A 20,210-nucleotide genomic window follows, 5' to 3' on the forward strand; every position below is an offset into this window, starting at 1 on the left:
AAATGTCACTAAATATAAAAAACAAAAATAAAATGGGGGGAGAGGTCTTTGAGGACCTGTATATAGTATTGTTGAGCAACAACAACAAAATATTTTTAAGACTCTAAAAAATAAATAAACATTATGGATTAACAATGTCACTCTGTTAGAATATACTTACAAACTGCGCTAAATTTACCATCACTTTAAGGTCCAGTTGTATGATGAAACGCATTAGCTCCAAAATCAAATTAAACAGCTTTCATTTAACTTTTTAATGCAAGAAAAAAGAAAGAACTAATAATAATGTTTAAATACTGCAGTGCATATGCATAATAGAAATTGCAATGCTTTTTTTATTTGAGTATATTATAAATAAAAATAAGCAATAAAATAGTAGAAACGTGTGATGATACAGCACTATGCCTATTTTTCATTGCATTGCATGTGTAAAATACAGTGGGGAAAAAAAGTATTTAGTCAGCAACCAATTGTGCAAGTTCTCCCACTTAAGAAGATGAGAGAGGCCTGTAATTTTCATAATAGGTATACCTCAACTATGAGAGACAAAATGTGGAAACAAATCCAGACAATCACATCGTCTGATTTAGAAAGAATTTATTTGCAAATTATGGTGGAAAATAAGTATTTGGTCACCTACAAACAAGCAAGATTTCTGGCTCTCACAGACCTGTATCTTCTTCTTTAAGAGGCTCCTCCACTAATTACCTGTATTAATGGCACCTGTTTGAACTTATTATCAGCATAAAAGACAACTGTCCACAACCTCAAACAGTCACACTCCAAACTCCACTATGGTGAAGACCAAAGAGCTGTCGAAGGACACCAGAAACAAAATTATAGACCTGCACTAGGCTGGGAAGACTGAATCTGCAATAGGCAAGCAGCTTGGTGTGAAGAAATCAACTGTGGGAGTAATAATTAGAAAATGGAAGACATACAAGACCACTGATAATCTCCCTCGATCTGGGACTCCACGCAAGATCTCACCCTGTGGGGTCAAAATGATCACAAGAACGGTGAGCAAACATCCCAGAACCACACGGGAGGACCTAGTGAATGACCTGCAGAGAGCTGGGACCAACGTAACAAAGGCTACCATCAGTAACACACTACGCCGCCAGGGACTTAGATCCTGCAGTGCCAGATGTGTCCCCCTGCTTAAGCCAGTACATGTCCGGGCCCGTCTGAAGTATGCTATAGAGCATTTAGATGATCCAGAAGTGGATTGGGAGAATGTCATATGGTCAGATGAAACCAAAGTAGAACTGTTTGGTAGAAACACAACTTGTCGTGTTTGGAGGAGAGAGAACACCATACCTACTGTGAAACATGGGGGTGGCAACATCATGCTTTGGAGCTGTTTCTCTGCGAAGGGAACAGGACGACTGATCCGTGTACATGAAAGAATGAATGGGGCCATGTATCGTGAGATTTTGAGTGCAAACCTCCTTCCATCAGCAAGGGCATTGAAGATGAAACGTGGCTTGGTCTTTCAGCATGACAATGATCCCAAACACACCGCCCGGGCAACGAAGGAGTGGCTTCATAAGAAACATTTCAAGGTCCTGGAGTGGCCTAGCCAGTCTCCAGATCTCAACCCCATAGAAAACCTTTGGAGGGAGTTGAATGTCCGTGTTGCCCAGCGACAGCCCCAAAACATCACTGTTCTAGAGGAGATCTGCATGCAGGAATGGGCCAACATATCAGCAACAGTGTGTGACAACCTTGTGAAGACTTACAGAAAATGTTTGACCTCTGTCATTGCCAACCAAGGATATATAACAAAGTATTGAGATGAACTTTTGATATTGACCAAATACTTATTTTCCACCATAATTTGCAAATAAATTCTTTCCAAATCAGACAATGTGATTGTCTGGATTTGTCTCCACATTTTGTCTCTCATAGTTGAGGTATACCTATGATGAAAATTACAGGCCTCTCTCATCTTCTTATGTGGGAGAACTTGCACAATTGGTGGCTGACTAAATACTTTTTTCCCCCACTGTATAACTTCCTAGGAAAACAATTGTGCTAGATATTATGGTTCCTCAGAGGTGATTTTACTGCAGACTTGGTCAATTGGTTGATTAGTTAATCAGTTAGAATCCACCAGTTAAAGGGACAGTCTACACCAGAATTTGTATTGTTTAAAAAGATAGATAATCCCTTTACATTCCCCAGTTTTGCACAACCAATACAGTTTAATTAATATACTTTTTACCTCTGTGATTACCTTGTATCTAAGCCTCTGCAGACTGCCCCCTTATTTCAGTTCTTTTGCCAGACTTGCATTTTAGCCAACCAGTGCTGACTCCTAGATAACTCCACTGGCGTGAGCACAATGTTATCCACATGGAACACATGAACTAACCCCATCTAGTTGTAAAAAAAATGTCAAAATGCATTCAGATAAGAGGTTTAAGCAATTTGCATATGAGCCTCCTAGGTTTAGCTTTCAACTAAGAATACCAAGAGAACAAAGCACATTTGATGATAAAAGTAAAATGGAAAGTTGTTTAAAATTACATGCCCTATCTGAATCATGAAAATTTATTTTTGACTAGACTGTCTCTTTAATCCTGCATAAGACCTATATAACATATAAATTAAAGTGAATGTAAACTTGAGCGTACTCGGTCAAGTCGTAGGATATAATTTAAAAAATGAGTGAGTCTTTCATTCATGAAATAGGTCAGATGATTCATCTGCCATAGTCCTCAGTTGATTGACAGATGACTCATCTGCAATCCACTAAGTTTTGGAGATGATGGTTCAATTTATTATAATATCACAAACTGTCTCATTTGTCATCATTGGCAAAAATATTTGATCTGTTAAAAACTGGCTCAGATTAATTTTGTAGATTTTAAAAATGAGTTACATCCGCTCTATATGACAATTACTGTAAAGGTTAAATTCAACAAATTGTGGTAATATAAACTGTATGTCCAAAGAGGGAAAGATACAGGATTGAAGAAAAGCTTGGTGACCCTGAATACTGCTAACTGGTGTGTCATTCTAGTCTTTATTGTCTCACGATACCATTTAAACCAAGGTTTGAATACAATTGCTAATCTTTACATTAAAAAAGGTAAAAGTAGCCATTTTAAAGCAGCAATTGTGCTGGGGCTTAAGACCCCCAAAAATATTTAAAGAGACAGTCTAGTCAAAATTAAACTTGCATGATTCAGATAGGATATGCAATTTTTTTTTAATTTTTTTAATTCTTTTTATTTGAGTTTCAAAAAAAAGATACATTTAATATATACAGGAAAAAAAAATAGCGACAAAAATCCAACGGATTAGTTTGTGAGAGCAAGAGACTTGTAATACTAAGGATCTTGATACTAGAAAGAGTGTCTTTATAGTACTCTTGATACTAGGAAGAGAGTACTTTTTTTTAAAATTGTTTATTTTCGTATCAGCAATGAATCACAAAAATAGATTATAGGAGTTGGAGCAAATCAAAGTCCTCTTACCATTAAATTGCTTTGTTCTCTTGGTTTTCTTTGTTGAAAGCTAAAACTAGGTAGACTCATGTGATAAATAGATCATGTGTGACATATAGATAACATTGTGGTCACCCCTGTGGAGTTTTTTTTATCAGTCAGCACTGATTGGCTAAAATGCAAGTCTTTCAAAAGAACTGAAATAGGGGGGCAGCCTGCAGAGGCTTAGATACAAGATAAACACAGAGGTAAAAAGTATATTAATATAACCATATTGGTTATGCAAAACTGGGGAATGGGTAATAGAGGATCTATCTTTTTAAACAATAACTATTTTCAAATAGACTGTCCCTTTGAAGTTCCATTAAAATGAGGTCTTCATATTCATATACTCACTTCTGCCATAGCCCTGAGGAACCCTTGGTCAATGTCCAGGCTGTGCCAACTCACATCACTCACCATGTGGGAGGCGATACCAAATATGAAAGACACCAGCTTCTGTGCATTCTGTGAGATAAATGTGTTTAAATTCTGATTCACAACATCAAAAAAGGAAGCAGAAAATATTTAATTCAGTCTGAAAACGTGTAACATGCAGAGGTGATAAATACTGTGTATATACACGGGGAAAATATTCCTAATGTGCAAAGGTGTAATTAGAAACCACAGGGCCCAGGTGCAAGAATCTAAGAAGCCCCCCCCCCCAAAAAAAAAAAAAAGTTAATTTGATACATATTTTTTTTTTTTTTTACATTTAACACAGAAAAAAATGTGAATCAGATTACATGTCTACAAAAGGAGGTACCCTGTGCCCACAGTCTGTGAGATGGTCTGACCCCCCATTACTGTATATAGTGACACTGTTTAACCCACCAGTACTGTATATAGTGAGTCAGTGACACAGTCTGTAATCTGCCAGTGAGATAGCTGGCCTGACCCTACCCGCCCCAGTACTTTATAAAGTGACCACAGTAGTCTGTGACATGGTATAGCCCCCCTGTACTGTATATAGTGGTACTGTATAGACTGACACTGTTTACCCCCCGCCATCCTATGCTGTAGTAACAAGGTCTGTAATTTGCTGGTTCCACACACACATATATGACAGTCACATACATACATACACACATACATACGCACACACCTACACACACACACACATAAACACCAATGGGTAAAACAGAAATACTAACCCCTGTAGTCAGAGACACTAGTGAAGCATCATGTCACACTCACATGATATCAGTGCAGGCAATGGCAGGTCAGCGTTTTTTATAGTATTTTTTTTTTTTTTTTTTTAAGCTGGGCCCCCACCCTCGGTGGGCCAGTCACAATTGCGACCTCCGCACCTCCTGTAGTTTCGTCCCTGCTAATGTGTTTTCCCTATTGCTCTGTCCCGGTGTTAGTTTTAAGTGAACCAAGTACTAATGGTTAATACAACACTGACAGGATAGATGAAAGGTATCAATAGAGATGATATTAAAGAGACAGTAAACAACTTGTAATTACAATCATTTTCTAGTCTTGCAATAAAGTGACATACTAGTTGAGTGAAAAAATGTTTTGAAAGTAACACCGTGTTTGTTGCAGTCATTTTTCAGTGGTCATTATCCATCCACCACGTGCCTTAATAGAAGGAGCCAAGAAGTACTTGTCACAGCTACACATCTAGACATTTTCATTTTTTTACCAAAATCTCCAATGTTTTGCAGTTCCTTATCTTCTCTTCTCTGCTGAAGCCAGTTATTGACATATATGTAATAGGGTTAGACTTCCAAAACTCACTAACTGAAATCCCATAATTCTCAGATTAAATTATAAAGGGGACACAAAAATATATACTTCAAAGGTGTTTTACTATGCACAATTAAATATTCAACCTCAAAATGTGTCATGACCCTTTAACTCCATTTTTTAAATTAACTTTAGTAAATATTTTTTATTAAACAATCAGACCCCATTATGTGCCTTTATATGTGTGTTACTGGCACGAAGAGATTAAAATACTATTCTGTGTTATAGACACAGTTCTACGCGTTACTGGCACAAACAGGGAAGAAATCCTTGCTATATATGTTACTGGCACAATGGTGGTTTAAACATGGCTCTACATCCAAATGAGTAAAACTATTCATTAATGGCAGCCAAGAAAGGTAAAGCAACTGCTCATGCATACAATGAGTTGCGGTAGAGCGTAGTGTGAAGGTTGAGAAAGGGACAGTTGTAAGGACGCATGTGCTAAAGTAAAAAATAAATTCTCCTTTGGGAAGGCTGTTTTTATGGTACAGTAAAAATATTTATCAATGAATTTGAAAAAAATGGCTGACAGCATTACTTATATATTTAGAGAGACAGTGTAATGTAGATTTGTCTCCCCTTTACTGTGTTTCCAGTGATCCATTCTACCTGCTGGAGAGTTTTACATGTAAACAAGAAGCAACATAACAAATTACACGAACAGTAGGGGTGGAATAGAGAGGTACTAAAATGTTCTTTTTCAATTGCTCTCTGCAATTATTGGCAAGCTCAACCCATTAAAATTGGTTGCTGTGTCAGCAAGCAAAAACATATATTTCAGTTACAAAAATAAAATTAAAGGATCAACTTCCAATATATTTTATAGTATGCAGCTGATATAATAATAATGATGTAATTGGAGACACATTTAAAGGTTAAACAACTTCATAATCTAACGTCCCTTTAAACCTCTGGTTCAAATCCAGCCATGGCTGTACCAGCTTATCATTCTTTTGAGGCTGATAAATTGAGTTCTATTAAGTTGAGTAATACTAGCTATTATTTATTATCTATCAAGTTCAAACTAAAGTTCATGGCTTATGGCCTAAGCACTTTGAAGACCCTTGAATGTTGAAAGGTGCTATATAAATAATGTTATTAATAAAAACAAATGGTAGTTTAGTCCTTTATATTTTACAATGTGATGGTATAAACAGTGTCAGCATATTACATATGAATTGATTCATTTTATAAGTAAAATATATTTGTAACAAGCTAATACCTCATCCCATGGCCGTGGATAGACTTTCCTTATGTAGTTAATACTGGCCTTCAAGAAAGGAGTCCAGTGTGAATCTTCAGAGAGATCATGGTATTTTCCTATGGTCAAAAAAGAAAGTTAAAAGTTCTACCTAAAAATAAAATAATAAAAAAGAAACTTGGCGTCTTTGTAGTTGCTTAATAGAAACTCAAGACACACATAGAAGCTAACAACACCAAAAATAAAGACTTATAGGAGTTGATTTATTAAATGTCGAGTGGACATGATTTGCTGTAGGGAATCATGTCCAAATCATGTCTGCTTGACATCGCTAAATGCGGACAGCATACACTGTCTGCATTTAACATTGCACAAGCATTTCTGGTGAAATGCTTGTGCAATGCCGCACCCTGTTCACTGGCAGCCAATCGGCTGCTAGCAGGGGCTGTCAATCATCCTGATAGGTGGTGAACAGGTTAAGGACAGGTCTTACGACCGCTGATGGGCCTCTGAAGCATAAACGCAGCTATAAAAAAATAAATACATACATAAAGGATAAGGCTTTTTACTACCTTGGTAGACAACCTCATTTCTCATCTTTAGTCTTTTTTCATCAGGGTTTTTTGTATGCGTTCTCTTTGCCAAAAACTGACTCAGTAACTCTGCTGTATTTAAAGGTTATATGCTTTTTAAAGGCAGCATAGAAAATTATTTTAAGTTTAACTATTGTAGTACTAGATCCTGCCGTAATAAATGTCAATTATGCCAAAATTATTCTTTTAATGTTTTATTTATGATTTATTAACTGTCATAGGAATTTCAAAACAGTAATATTTTTTTTGGCCAATAAGATTTTGGTTTAGCAACATGCATTCAATGTGCTTGCTCAGGCTTCAAAGAAGTAATAATATTATTATTATTATTATTATGATTATTAATAATAATATACATAATTTTTTTAATATTCCAAATTTTGCAATATTAATTACAAGACTTTGTAATGTTATTGCATGTTTCTTATGTCAAGTCTGTAATATTGTTTGGTACATACGGAGGACAGGGGCGCGTATGTATGCCAATGCCCCTATCCGCTGCAGCTTGATAAATTGACCCCAATATCTTGTGGCAAAATTGCTGCCATATAGTTCTCCAGAGAAGCTTAAAGGGACACTAAACCCACAATTTTTCTTTCAGATAGAGCATGCAATTTTAAGCAACTTCCTAATTTACTCCCATTATTAATAATCATTCTCTTGCTTTCTATGGCCTAGATTTGGAGTTTGGCGTTAGCCGTGAAAACCAGCGTTAGAGGCTCCTAACGCTGGTTTTAGGCTACCTCCAGTATTTGGAGTCACTCAAAATAGGGTCTAACGCTCACTTTTCAGCCGCGACTTTTCCATACCGCAGATCCCCTTACGTAAATTGCGTATCCTATCTTTTCAATGGGATCTTTCTAACTCCGGTATTTAGAGTCGTTTCTGAAGTGAGCGTTAGACATCTAACGACAAAACTCCAGCCGCAGGAAAAAAGTCAGTAGTTAAGAGCTTTCTGGGCTAATGCCGGTTTATAAAGCTCTTAACTACTGTGCTCTAAAGTACACTAACACCCATAAACTACCTATGTACCCCTAAACCGAGGTCCCCCCACATCGCCGACACTCGAATAAATTTTTTTAACCCCTAATCTTCCGACCGCCACCTACGTTATCCTTATGTACCCCTAATCTGCTGCCCCTAACACCGCCGACCCCTGTATTATATTTATTAACCCCTAATCTGCCCCCCACAACGTCGCCTCCACCTACCTACACTTATTAACCCCTAATCTGCCGACCGCAAAGCGCCGCAACCTACGTTATCCTTATGTACCCCTAATCTGCTGCCCCTAACACCGCCGACCCCTATATTATATTTATTAACCCCTAATCTGCCCCCCACAACGTCGCAGCCAGCTACCTACAATAATTAACCCCTAATCTGTCGACCGCAAAGCGCCGCCACCTACGTTATCCTTATGTACCCCTAATCTGCTGCCCCTAACACCGCCGACCCCTGTATTATATTTATTAACCCCTAATCTGCCCCCCACAATGTCGCAGCCAGCTACCTACAATAATTAACCCCTAATCTGCCGACCGCAAAGCGCCGCCACCTACGTTATCCTTATGTACCCCTAATCTGCTGCCCCTAACACCGCCGACCCCTGTATTATATTTATTAACCCCTAATCTGCCCCCCACAACATCGCAGCCAGCTACCTACAATAATTAACCGCTAATCTGCCGACCGCAAAGCGCCGCCACCTACGTTATCCTTATGTACCCCTAATCTGCTGCCCCTAACACCGCCGACCCCTGTATTATATTTATTAACCCCTAATCTGCCCCCCACAACGTCGCAGCCAGCTACCTACAATAATTAACCCCTAATCTGCCGACCGCAAAGCGCCGCCTCCTACGTTATCCTTATGTACCCCTAATCTGCTGCCCCTAACACCGCCGACCCCTGTATTATATTTATTAACCCCTAATCTGCCCCCCACAACGTCGCCTCCACCTGCCTACACTTATTAACCCCTAATCTGCCGACCGGAGCTCACCGCTATTCTAATAAATGTATTAACCCCTAAAGCTAAGTCTAACCCTAACACTAACACCCCCCTAAATTAAATATAATTTACATCTAACGAAATTAATTAACTCTTATTAAATAAATTATTCCTATTTAAAGATAAATACTTACCTGTAAAATAAATCCTAATATAGCTACAATATAAATTATAATTATATTATAGCTATTTTAGGATTAATATTTATTTTACAGGTAACTTTGTATTTATTTTAACCAGGTACAATAGCTATTAAATAGTTAAGAACTATTTAATAGCTAAAATAGTTAAAATAATTACAAAATTACCTGTAAAATAAATCCTAACCTAAGTTACAATTAAACCTAACACTACACTATCAATAAATTAATTAAATAAACTACCTACAATTACCTACAATTAATCTAACACTACACTATCAATAAATTAATTAAATAAACTACCTACAATTACCTACAATTAACCTAACACTACACTATCAATAAATTAATTAAATACAATTCCTACAAATAAATACAATTAAATAAACTAGCTAAAGTACAAAAAATAAAAAAGAACTAAGTTACAAAAAATAAAAAAATATTTACAAACATAAGAAAAATATTACAACAATTTTAAACTAATTACACCTACTCTAAGCCCCCTAATAAAATAACAAAGCCCCCCAAAATAAAAAAAATGCCCTACCCTATTCTAAATTACAAAAGTTCAAAGCTCTTTTACCTTACCAGCCCTGAACAGGGCCCTTTGCGGGGCATGCCCCAAAGAATTCAGCTCTTTTGCCTGTAAAAAAAAACATACAATACCCCCCCCAACATTACAACCCACCACCCACATACCCCTAATCTAACCCAAACCCCCCTTAAATAAACCTAACACTAAGCCCCTGAAGATCTTCCTACCTTATCTTCACCCTGCCAGGTTCACCGATCCGTCCTGAAGAGCTCCTCCGATGTCCTGATCCAAGCCCAAGCGGGGGGCTGAAGAGGTCCATGATCCGGCTGAAGTCTTCATCCAAGCGGGAGCTGAAGAGGTCCATGATCCGGATGAAGTCTTCATCCAAGCGGGAGCTGAAGAGGTCCATGATCCGGATGAAGTCTTCTATCAACGGCATCTTCAATCTTCTTTCTTCCGGATCCATCTTGCAGACCTCCGACGCGGAACATCCTCTTCTCCCGACGCCTACTAGCCGAATGACGGTTCCTTTAAGGGACGTCATCCAAGATGGCGTCCCTCGAATTCCGATTGGCTGATAGGATTCTATCAGCCAATCGGAATTAAGGTAGGAATATTCTGATTGGCTGATGGAATCAGCCAATCAGAATCAAGTTCAATCTGATTGGCTGATCCAATCAGCCAATCAGATTGAGCTCGCATTATTTAATTAATTTATTGATAGTGTAGTGTTAGGTTAATTGTAGGTAATTGTAGGTAGTTTATTTAATTAATTTATTGATAGTGTAGTGTTAGGTTTAATTGTAACTTAGGTTAGGATTTATTTTACAGGTAAATTTGTAATTATTTTAACTATTTTAGCTATTAAATAGTTCTTAACTATTTAATAGCTATTGTACCTGGTTAAAATAAATACAAAGTTACCTGTAAAATAAATATAAATCCTAAAATAGCTATAATATAATTATAATTTATATTGTAGCTATATTAGGATTTATTTTACAGGTAAGTATTTATCTTTAAATAGGAATAATTTATTTAATAAGAGTTAATTAATTTCGTTAGATGTAAATTATATTTAAGTTAGGGGGGTGTTAGTGTTAGGGTTAGACTTAGCTTTAGGGGTTAATACATTTATTAGAGTAGCGGTGAGCTCCAGTCGGCAGATTAGGGGTTAATGTTTGAAGTTAGGTGTCGGCGATGTTAGGGAGGGCAGATTAGGGGTTAATACTATTTATTATAGGGTTAGTGAGGCGGATTAGGGGTTAATAACTTTATTATAGTAGCGCTCAGGTCCGGTCGGCAGATTAGGGGTTAATAAGTGTAGGCAGGTGGAGGCGACATTGTGGGGGGCAGATTAGGGGTTAATAAATATAATATAGGGGTCGGCGATGTTAGGGCAGCAGATTAGGGGTACATAGGGATAATTAAGTAGCGGCGGTTTACGGAGCGGCAGATTAGGGGTTAATAATAATATGCAGGGGTCAGCGGTAGCGGGGGCGGCAGATTAGGGATTAATAAGTGTAAGGCTAGGGGTGTTTAGACTCTGGGTACATGTTAGAGTGTTAGGTGCAGACGTAGGAAGTGTTTCCGCATAGCAAACAATGGGGCTGCGTTAAGAGCTGAACGCGGCTTTTTTGCAGGTGTTTTTTTCAGCTCAAACAGCCCTATTGTTTCCTATGGGAGAATCGTGCACGAGCACGTTTTTTAGGCTGGCCGCTTGCGTAAGCAACTCTGGTATCGAGAGTTGAAGCTGCGTTAAAAATGCTCTACGCTCCTTTTTTGGAGCCTAACGCAGCCTTTATGTAGACTCTCAATACCAGAGTTATTTTTATGGTGCGGCCAGAAAAAAGCCGGCGTTAGTTTTTCGGGTCTTTACCGACAAAACTCCAAATCTAGCCGAGTATTTGAAAAAGAAGGCATTTAAGCTAAGGAGCCAGCAAATGTTTGATTCAGTACCCTGGACAGGACTTGTTTATTGGTGCTGTCCAATCAGCAAGGACAACCCAGGTTGTGAACCATAAATGGGCCGGCTTCTAAACAAACATTCTTGCTTTTCAAATGAAGATAGCAAGAGCATGAATAAAAATTGATAATAGGAGTAATTTAGAAAGGTGCCTAAAATTGCATGCACTATCTGAATCATGAAAGAAACAAATTGGGTTCAGTGCCCCTTTAATAGGATTTGTTTAAATTGCAGATATTGTGTAAAACTGTTGAAAATACAAACCAGTCATATGATTTAGCAGATTTAAAGAGATATAATGAAATCCACATTTTTTTCTTTCATGATTCAGCTAGCATAATATTTTAAACAACTTTCCAAAGTACTTCTTTTATCAAATTTGCTTCATTCTCTTCCATATTGTTTGCTGAAGGAGCAGCTGTGCACTAACTGGGAGCTAGATAACACACCTGGTGAGTCAATGGCAAGAGTCATATATATGAAGCCACCAATAAGCATCTAGCTCCCAGTGGTGTGGGATATGTACATATTCTTTTTCAACAAAGAATACTAAAAGAACAAAGTCAATTTGAAAATAGAAGTTAATTTAAAAGAGCCTCAATGCAATGTATCTGACAGCCTCAGTCCTAGACAGGAAAGACACAGGAACCTATCCTACCGCCATGACACATGGATGAGAGTAGCATCTCCCAGGTACAGATATCAACAAATATCAATAGCACAATAGACCTTACCAGTGTAAATTAAAGTCAGATTTAGATGCTGAACATCCTTATAGCGCTAACACACGTCAACAATGCACTTCTGGCTACCGGTCACATGCATGAAAAAAACAAACCAGCTGTGCCAGCTAAATATGATGGTAGTACAATATATATGTAGGCACATTCTGCATATAAACTTGCTCCTGTCTTTTAAATAAATATTTTTTTCTCTGCTTTTATTAACCCCTAACGACCGAGGACGTGCCAGGTACGTCCTACAAAAAACTACCCTTAACGACCAAGGATGTCCTCTGGGGTTTGAAGCTCTGGAAGCGATTGTCATCGCTTCCAGCCGCTTCCAGGGTATTGTAGTGATGCCTTTATATTGAGGCATCACTGCAATCCTCTTTTTTACCCACTGATGCAAAGAGGGTCACCCGGTTGTGCGTCGCTGTGGGAGTGCGGCCGGGTGGATGGGGGGAAGGCGTGTGGGCACAAGCGCCACATTTACATAATTGCGTTTAAAATGTGTAGGAAAGATGGACACAGAGGGGGAGGAATAAATGGTTTTGCAAGGGATCTAGGAGGGGGAGGGGGTAGGGTATTGAGGGAGGGGTGCAGCTACACTACAGAAAATAGTTTTTTAAATAAAAATATAAATAAAACACATTATTTGGGGCATATTGGGTACTGGCAGACAGCTGCCAGTACCCAAAATGGCAGCAAATAGGTAGAGGGGGAGGGTTAGAGAGATGTATGGGGGGGATCAGGGAGGTTGGGGGCTAAGGGGGGATCCATCACTGCAGACTGAATATAAAAAATTTTTTTTAAAATAAATGCCTTTTATCCCCTTAACAACACACATCGTACGTCATACCCAAACTGGTTGTTAAAGACCATTGACGTACCCTGTACGTCGTTAGGGGTTTAAAGCATCTGAAAGAGATCCTGATCATTTCCAGCCACTTTCAAAGTATTACCATGATGCCTCGATATTGAGGCATCACTGCAATACCTTTTTTGGCACACCCATGCAGAGAGAGCCACTCTATGGCCCTCTCTGCATGAGCCAGCGATGGTGCCAATCGTTGGTGGGTGGGAGCCATTGCAGCGAGGCAGGTTGGCGGCCCATCGCTGGCAAGTTTACGGCCAGCGGTGGGAAATAACTCCCGGGTGCGTGGAGAAGCGCGATTGTGATCTTGTTAAAGTCTGGAAGAGGGTGGTGGGAGATGGTGGTTGCAGAGGAGAGGGGAATAATATTTGGAAAGGGATCTGGGAGGGGTGGGTATTGATGGGGGCAGCTACACTACATAAAAAGGGGGGTCTATGTTTAAAACCCCCAAATTTGTTTGCAAAGTGGGTACTGGCAGGCAGCTGCCAGTACCCAAAATGGTGGCAAAAAGTTGGGGGAGGGTTAGAGAGCTCTTTGGGGGGGGGGGCTCAGGGCGGTTGGGTGGTAAGGGGGAATCCTACACTGCAGAAAATATATAATTTTAAAAAAAAAACTAAAAAAAAACTTTTTATTTTTATACTGGCAGACTTTCTACCAGTACTAAAGATGGCGGTGACAATAGTGAGGTTGGGGAGGGAAGAGAGCTGTTTGAGAGTGGTCAGGGAGGGATCAAGGAGTGGGATGTGTCAGGTGGGAGGCTGATCTCTACACTAAAGCTAAAATTAACCCTTCAAGTTCCCTACAAGCTACCTAATTAACCCTGTCACTGCTGGGCATAATACAAGTGTGGTGCGCAGCTGCATTTAGCTGCCTTCTAATTACCAAAAAGCAATGCCAAAGCCATATATGTCTGCTATCTCTGAACAAAGAGGATCCCAGAGAAGCATTTACTACCATGTGTGCCATAATTGCTCAAGCTGTTTGTAAATAATTTCAGTGAAAAACCTAAAGTTAGTTAAAAAGTGAACAATTTTTTTTATTTGATCGCAATTGGCGGTGAAATGGTGGCATGAAATATAGCAAAATGGGCCTAGATCAATACTTTGGGTTGTCTACTACACTACAGTTAAAATTAACCCTACAAGCTCCCTACAAGCTACCTAATTAACCCCTTCACTGCTGGGCATAATACAAGTGAGGTGCGCAGCGGCATTTAGCGGCCTCTTAATTAACAAAAATCAATGCCAAAGCCTTATATGTCTGCTATTTCTAAAGAAAGGGGATCCCAGAGAAGCATTTACAACCATTTGTGCCATAATTGCACAACCTGTTTGTAAATAATTTCAGTGAGAAACCTAAAGTTTGTGAAAAAGTTTGTGAAAAAGTTAGCAATTTTTTTTTATTTGATCGCATTTGGTGGTGAAATGGTGTCATGAAATATACCAAAATGGGCCTAGATCAATACTTTGGGTTGTCTACTAAAAAAAAATATATACATGTAAAGGGATATTCAGGGATTCCTGACAGATATCAGTGTTACAACATAACTATCGCTAATTTTGAAAAAAAAATGGTTTGGAAATAGCAAAGTGTTACTTGTATTTATTGCCCTATAACTTGCAAAAAAGCAAAGAACATGTAAACATTGGGTATTTCTAAACTCAAGACAAAATTTAGAAACTACTTAGCATGGTTATTTTTTGGTGGTTGTAGATGTGTAACAGATTTTGGGGGTCAAAGTTAGAAAAAGTGTGTTTTTTTCCATTTTTTCAACATATTTTTTAAAATAGTAAATTATAAGATATGATGAAAATAATGATATCTTTAAAAAGTCCATTTAATGGCGAGAAAAACGGTATATAATATGTGTGGGTACAGTAAATGAGTAAGAGATAAATTATAGCTAAACACAAACACCGCAGAAATGTAAAAATAGCCCTGGTCCTTAAGGGTAAGAAATTAAAAAATGGCCTTTACTTAAGGGGTTATTTTAGTACTGGCAGACTTTCTGCCAGTACTTAAGATGGCGGTGACAATTGTGAGGTGGGGGAGGGAAGAGAGCTGTTTGAGGGGGGGTCAGGGCGGGATCAGGGGGTGGGATGTGTCATGTGGGAGGCTGATCTCTACACTAAAGCTAAAATTAACCCTGCAAGATACCTAATTAACCCCTTAACTGCTGGGCATAATACAAGTGTGGTGCGCAGCGGCATTTAGCAGCCTTGTAATTACCAAAAAGCAATGCCAAAGCCATACATGTCTGCTATTTCTGAACAAAGGGGATCCCAGAGAAGCATTTACAACCATTGTGCCATGATTGCACTAACTGTTTGTAAATAATTTCAGTGAGAAACCTAAAATTGTGAAAAAGTTAACCATTTTTTTTATTTGATCGGATTTGGCGGTGAAATGGTGGCATGAAATATACCAAAATGGGCCTAGATCAATACTTGGGGTTGTCTACTACACTACACTAAAGCCTACAAGCTCTCTACAAGCTCCCTAATTAACCCCTTCACTGCTGGGCATAATACACGTGTGGTGCGCAGCGACATTTAGCGGCCTTCTAATTACCAAAAAGCAATGCCAAAGCCATATATGTCTGCTATTTCTGAACAAAGGGGATCACAGAGAAGCATTTATAACCATTTGTGCCATAATTGCACAAGCTGTTTGAAAAATAATTTCAGTGAGAAACCTAAAGTTTGTAAAAAAGTGAACAATCTTTTTTATTTGATCGCATTTGGCGGTGAAATGGTGACATAAAATATAGATCAATACTTTGGGTTGTCTACTAAAAAAAATATATACATGTCAAAGGCTATTCAGGGATTCCTGACAGATATCAGTGTTACAATTTAACTATCGCTAATTTTGAAAAAAAAAAATGGTTTGGAAATAGCAAAGTGCTACTTTGTATTGCCCTATAACTTGCAAAAAAAGCAAAGAACATGTAAACATTGGGTATTTCTAAACTCAGGACAAAATTTAGAAACTATTTAGCATGGGTGTTTTTGGTGGTTGTAGATGTGTAACAGATTTTGGGGGTCAAAGTTAGAAAAAGTGTGTTTTTTTCCATTTTTTCATCATATTTTATAAAAAAAATTTTTATGGTAAATTATAAGATATGATGAAAATAATGGTATCTATAGAAAGTCCATTTAATGTTGAGAAAAACGGTATATAATATGTGTGGGTACAGTAGATGAGTAAGAGTAAAATTACAGCTAAACACAGACACAGCAGAAATGTAAAAATAGCCCTGGTCCCAAATGGTCAGAAAATGGAAAAGTGGTCTGGTCACAAAGGGGTTAAAGAAAAAAAACGGACATGGTTAGCACCCTGCGTACTCTTACCTTCCGCACAGATGCCCTGATAGAAAGCATCTGGGTAAACACTTCCTGCTTGGAATGCTTCAGGATGTTTCTTTATTAGCTATAGAAGAAGAGTATATATAGACAATATAGAATACATTATTCACAACTGATGATAATAAACACATATTGCAGGAGCTCTATTCTAAGGCAGCTCTGCCCCATGTGAGAGAAAACTCTTCTATTCCTGGGTTTTTAACCTGTTTACAAAAATGCAGAAAACATTTTGTTTAGGGAGGATCTTCACTGAATATCATACAAACTATTGATACTTATGTCAGAAGAGCCACCTCTCAAATCTATTAAAGCAGTGGTTCCCAACCTTTTTTTTCTCTCCCGTACCCCTTGATTAGATAGGGCCAAGTCCATACGAGTCATAAGTGGTGCTTGCTGGGGACAATAAAAAAGAGGACTTATTGATAAATGTCTGCTTGTTTTTAAATGGTATCAGCCAGATATAAGTCTGAAATTGACAGATAGGATCTAGGAACTGTAATAGGGCATTTAGCTATGAATACAGAGAGTGAGCCTAACAGAGAGAGATGGGAGTGTTGCTAGACAAGTGCAATATAGGAGATTTGTAGTAGAAGTGATGAATATATATGTATATATATATAGGGGTACCCGGTTTACCAGTAAGATCCCCAATCCTCCTTATATATATACAATTTTGCTTGCTGCACTGACTTTACTCCTGCCCCAGAGCAGAGGCCAGCACAATGAGCACACATGTCTGTTTTTTGGGGTCGGGCCAGGGTGGGTGCGTGTCGGTGGTGCTGCACACAGTGCACACTAACACTAAGTATAGCCTCAGCCAGCCTACGCCCTGCTCACAGTGCACAACATCCCGCGTAAAGTGTAGCGCGCATTTACAGTGTGACACCAATAGCTGCAGCGTGCAAAATCAGTAGCGCTAGGTAGGAGGATCTTATTTTTTTTGGTTAAGGCGGGCAAATTCCGCCATTACCAATAATAGATTCACGTACCCCCAACTGGACCTACACGTACCACTGCTGTATTAAAGGGACATTGTACTGTAAAATTTTCTCCACTTTAATGAGAAATTGCCACATATAATGACAATTCCAATACTGCTGTATTGTCTGCAGAAAAGCTTTGTAAACAAAAGACAACAGTAGAAATTAACCTCCCAGTGTGGAGTTTCAGTCCAGCCCTGGGGGTACACGCACCACAGGTTGGGAACTGCTGTATTAAAGGGACATTGTACTGTAAAATTTTCTCCACTTTCATGAGAAATTGCCACATATAATGACAATTCCAATACTGCTGTATTGGCTGCAGAAAAACTTTGTAAACAAAAGACAACAGTAGAAATTAACCTCCCAGTGTGGAGTTTCAGTCCAGCCCTGGGGGTACGCGTACCACAGGTTGGGAACTGCTGAATTAAAGGGACATTGTACTGTAAAATGTTCTCCACTTTAATGAGAAATTGCCACATATAATGACAATTCTAATACTGTTGTATTGGCTAGAGAAAAAAACCAGTAGAAATTAACCTCCCAGTGTGGAGTTTCAGTCCAGCCCACTATAAAGAGTGTTCCTGTAGCAGCTTTGAATACAATTAGCTCTTATCAGCTAAACTTTACCTGTATTTATCATGTGCTGCTTCAGAAACAAAAAAGTGACATAAAACTGAAATAAGAAAATGTTCTACTGCATTAGAGCATTTTATTATTGCACTACTACTTGGAGAGAACAATGGAAAAACGGGAATAGATGTTTTTTTCATTATCAAAGTGATCACTGTGATGAGAGTGGGAATTTACGTCACCGGATGGGGGCGGGGCTTAGGTCCGTTTGTCTATGTCGCAGTTACTAAGTGAGATCAATGCTACCAGATGTATATTCCCATGCTCTGCAATAAAATAGTGTTGTACCCTCTTTGCTGTGTCCTGCATCTCATGACATGGTGTCCGAAGTTCTTGCCTGCGCTTCTGTTTCCTGATTGATGACGATGTCGAAGTTTACCCCACCTGAGCCTTTTGATTTCTCTCAGCCTGCAGCTTGGCCCAAATGGCGTCAGCGGTTTCAGCGCTTCAGGATTGCTTCCAAGCTGGACAAGGAGAGTGGTGAAGTACAAGTTAATTCTCTTTTATACTCTATGGGGAAAGATGTGGAGCCAGTGTTCAATGCCTTTACTTTCCAAGAAGGGGAAGAATTTGACTTTGAAATAGTTATACATAAACTCAGTGCCCACTTTGTACCCAAAAGAAATGTGATTCATTAAAGAGGGCTTGTTTTCACAAACGTGCTCAGCGTGTGGGAGAATCTGTGGAGTCATTTGTGTGCAGCCTCTATAAACTAGCTGAATTCTGTGAGTTTGGTGTTGCTAAAGAGGAGCAAATCAGAGACAGAATAGTCATAGGAATTGCAGATACTGAAGTCTTACTGAAGCTACAGTTAGAGTCTGATTTAACATTAGATGGGGCTATTAGGGTGGCCCACCAGAGTGAACTGGTGAAAAAGCAAAGTGCTGATCTGAGGTCTGAGAGTATTGTGGATGAAGTGCAGCAGTTCAGGAGAGCTGCTAGTGAAAGGCACAGTGTGAGCGGTAGACCTAGGGCAACAGATAGGGCCAGAAGCGGAAGGGCGCAGCATGCCCGATGCACACAGTGCAACCGTGCCCATGATCAGAGTGTCATATGCCCTGCTAAAGACAAAAGATGTAGAAAATGTAACAGAATGGGCCATTTTGAAGTGGTGTGTAAAACTGAATATATTAAGGAGATGCAGGTGGATAGCGACCAGGAGGGTCAAGAAGTGTCCTTTGTAGGGTCTGTTGTTGAACGGCCAGGTTCAGAAGAAGATTGGAGGGTTACTATTAATGTAATGGGAGCCAAAGTTGCCTTTAAGATTGACACAGGAGCAGACATCACTGTAATGTCCCTTGCAGCATTCATAAAACTGCCTCGACAGCCCCAGCTGGCGAAAGTTATAACAAAAGTCCATAGTCCTGGTGGCCGCATTGATTGTGCGGGGAAATTTCTTGCCAGCTGCGAGTACAAGCAAAGGAAATTCACCATGTGGGTGCATGTTATTAGAGGTCAGTGTGTTAAAAGTGTGCAGAAAAGCAGCCTGTGGTTTGGGCCTAGTAGCCAGAGTGAATGAGATCTCAGAAGATATGTTTGGTGAATTGGGCCTACTGAATTGCAACCCAGTCCGTATATCACTTAAAGGTGACGCAGTCCCATACAGCATTACCACTCCCCGTAGAATTCTGTTCCCGCTCATGCCTCAAGTGGAGAAGGAGCTTATGCGTATGAAGGATATGGGGGTTATTGAAGAGGTTGTTGAAGCAACTGACTGGTGTGCCCCCATTGTGCCTGTTGCGAAAAAAAACGGGAAGGTACGCATCTGCGTAGACTTGAAAAGGCTGATTGAGGCGGTGAAGAGAGAGAGAGAGATATGTGTTGCCGACACTTGAAGACATAGCTCCGAAATTGGCTGCGGCCAAGTTCTTCTCTACATTGGATGCTTCTAGCGGCTTCTGGCCTCTAGATCCAAAATGCCGCAAACTGACT

The 20,210-nt window shown here is 39.2% G+C and overlaps 1 protein-coding gene across 1 annotated transcript in view; it reads right to left on the reverse strand.

Annotated features, from left to right (window-relative positions):
* Nucleotides 1-20,210, reverse strand: part of GPLD1 (glycosylphosphatidylinositol specific phospholipase D1) — a 220,839-nt gene that overhangs the window by 161,880 nt on the left and 38,749 nt on the right. Inside the window, exons 3-5 of the mRNA XM_053714797.1 lie at nucleotides 16,651-16,729; nucleotides 6,475-6,572; nucleotides 3,852-3,962 (exon numbers count right to left, since the gene is read on the reverse strand). Of these exons, the coding sequence (XP_053570772.1) occupies nucleotides 3,852-3,962; nucleotides 6,475-6,572; nucleotides 16,651-16,729 (288 nt within the window). The remainder of the gene's footprint in view (nucleotides 1-3,851; nucleotides 3,963-6,474; nucleotides 6,573-16,650; nucleotides 16,730-20,210) is intronic.

The sequence above is a fragment of the Bombina bombina genome, chromosome 5, assembly GCF_027579735.1.
Source record: "Bombina bombina isolate aBomBom1 chromosome 5, aBomBom1.pri, whole genome shotgun sequence".
NCBI lineage: Eukaryota > Metazoa > Chordata > Amphibia > Anura > Bombinatoridae > Bombina > Bombina bombina.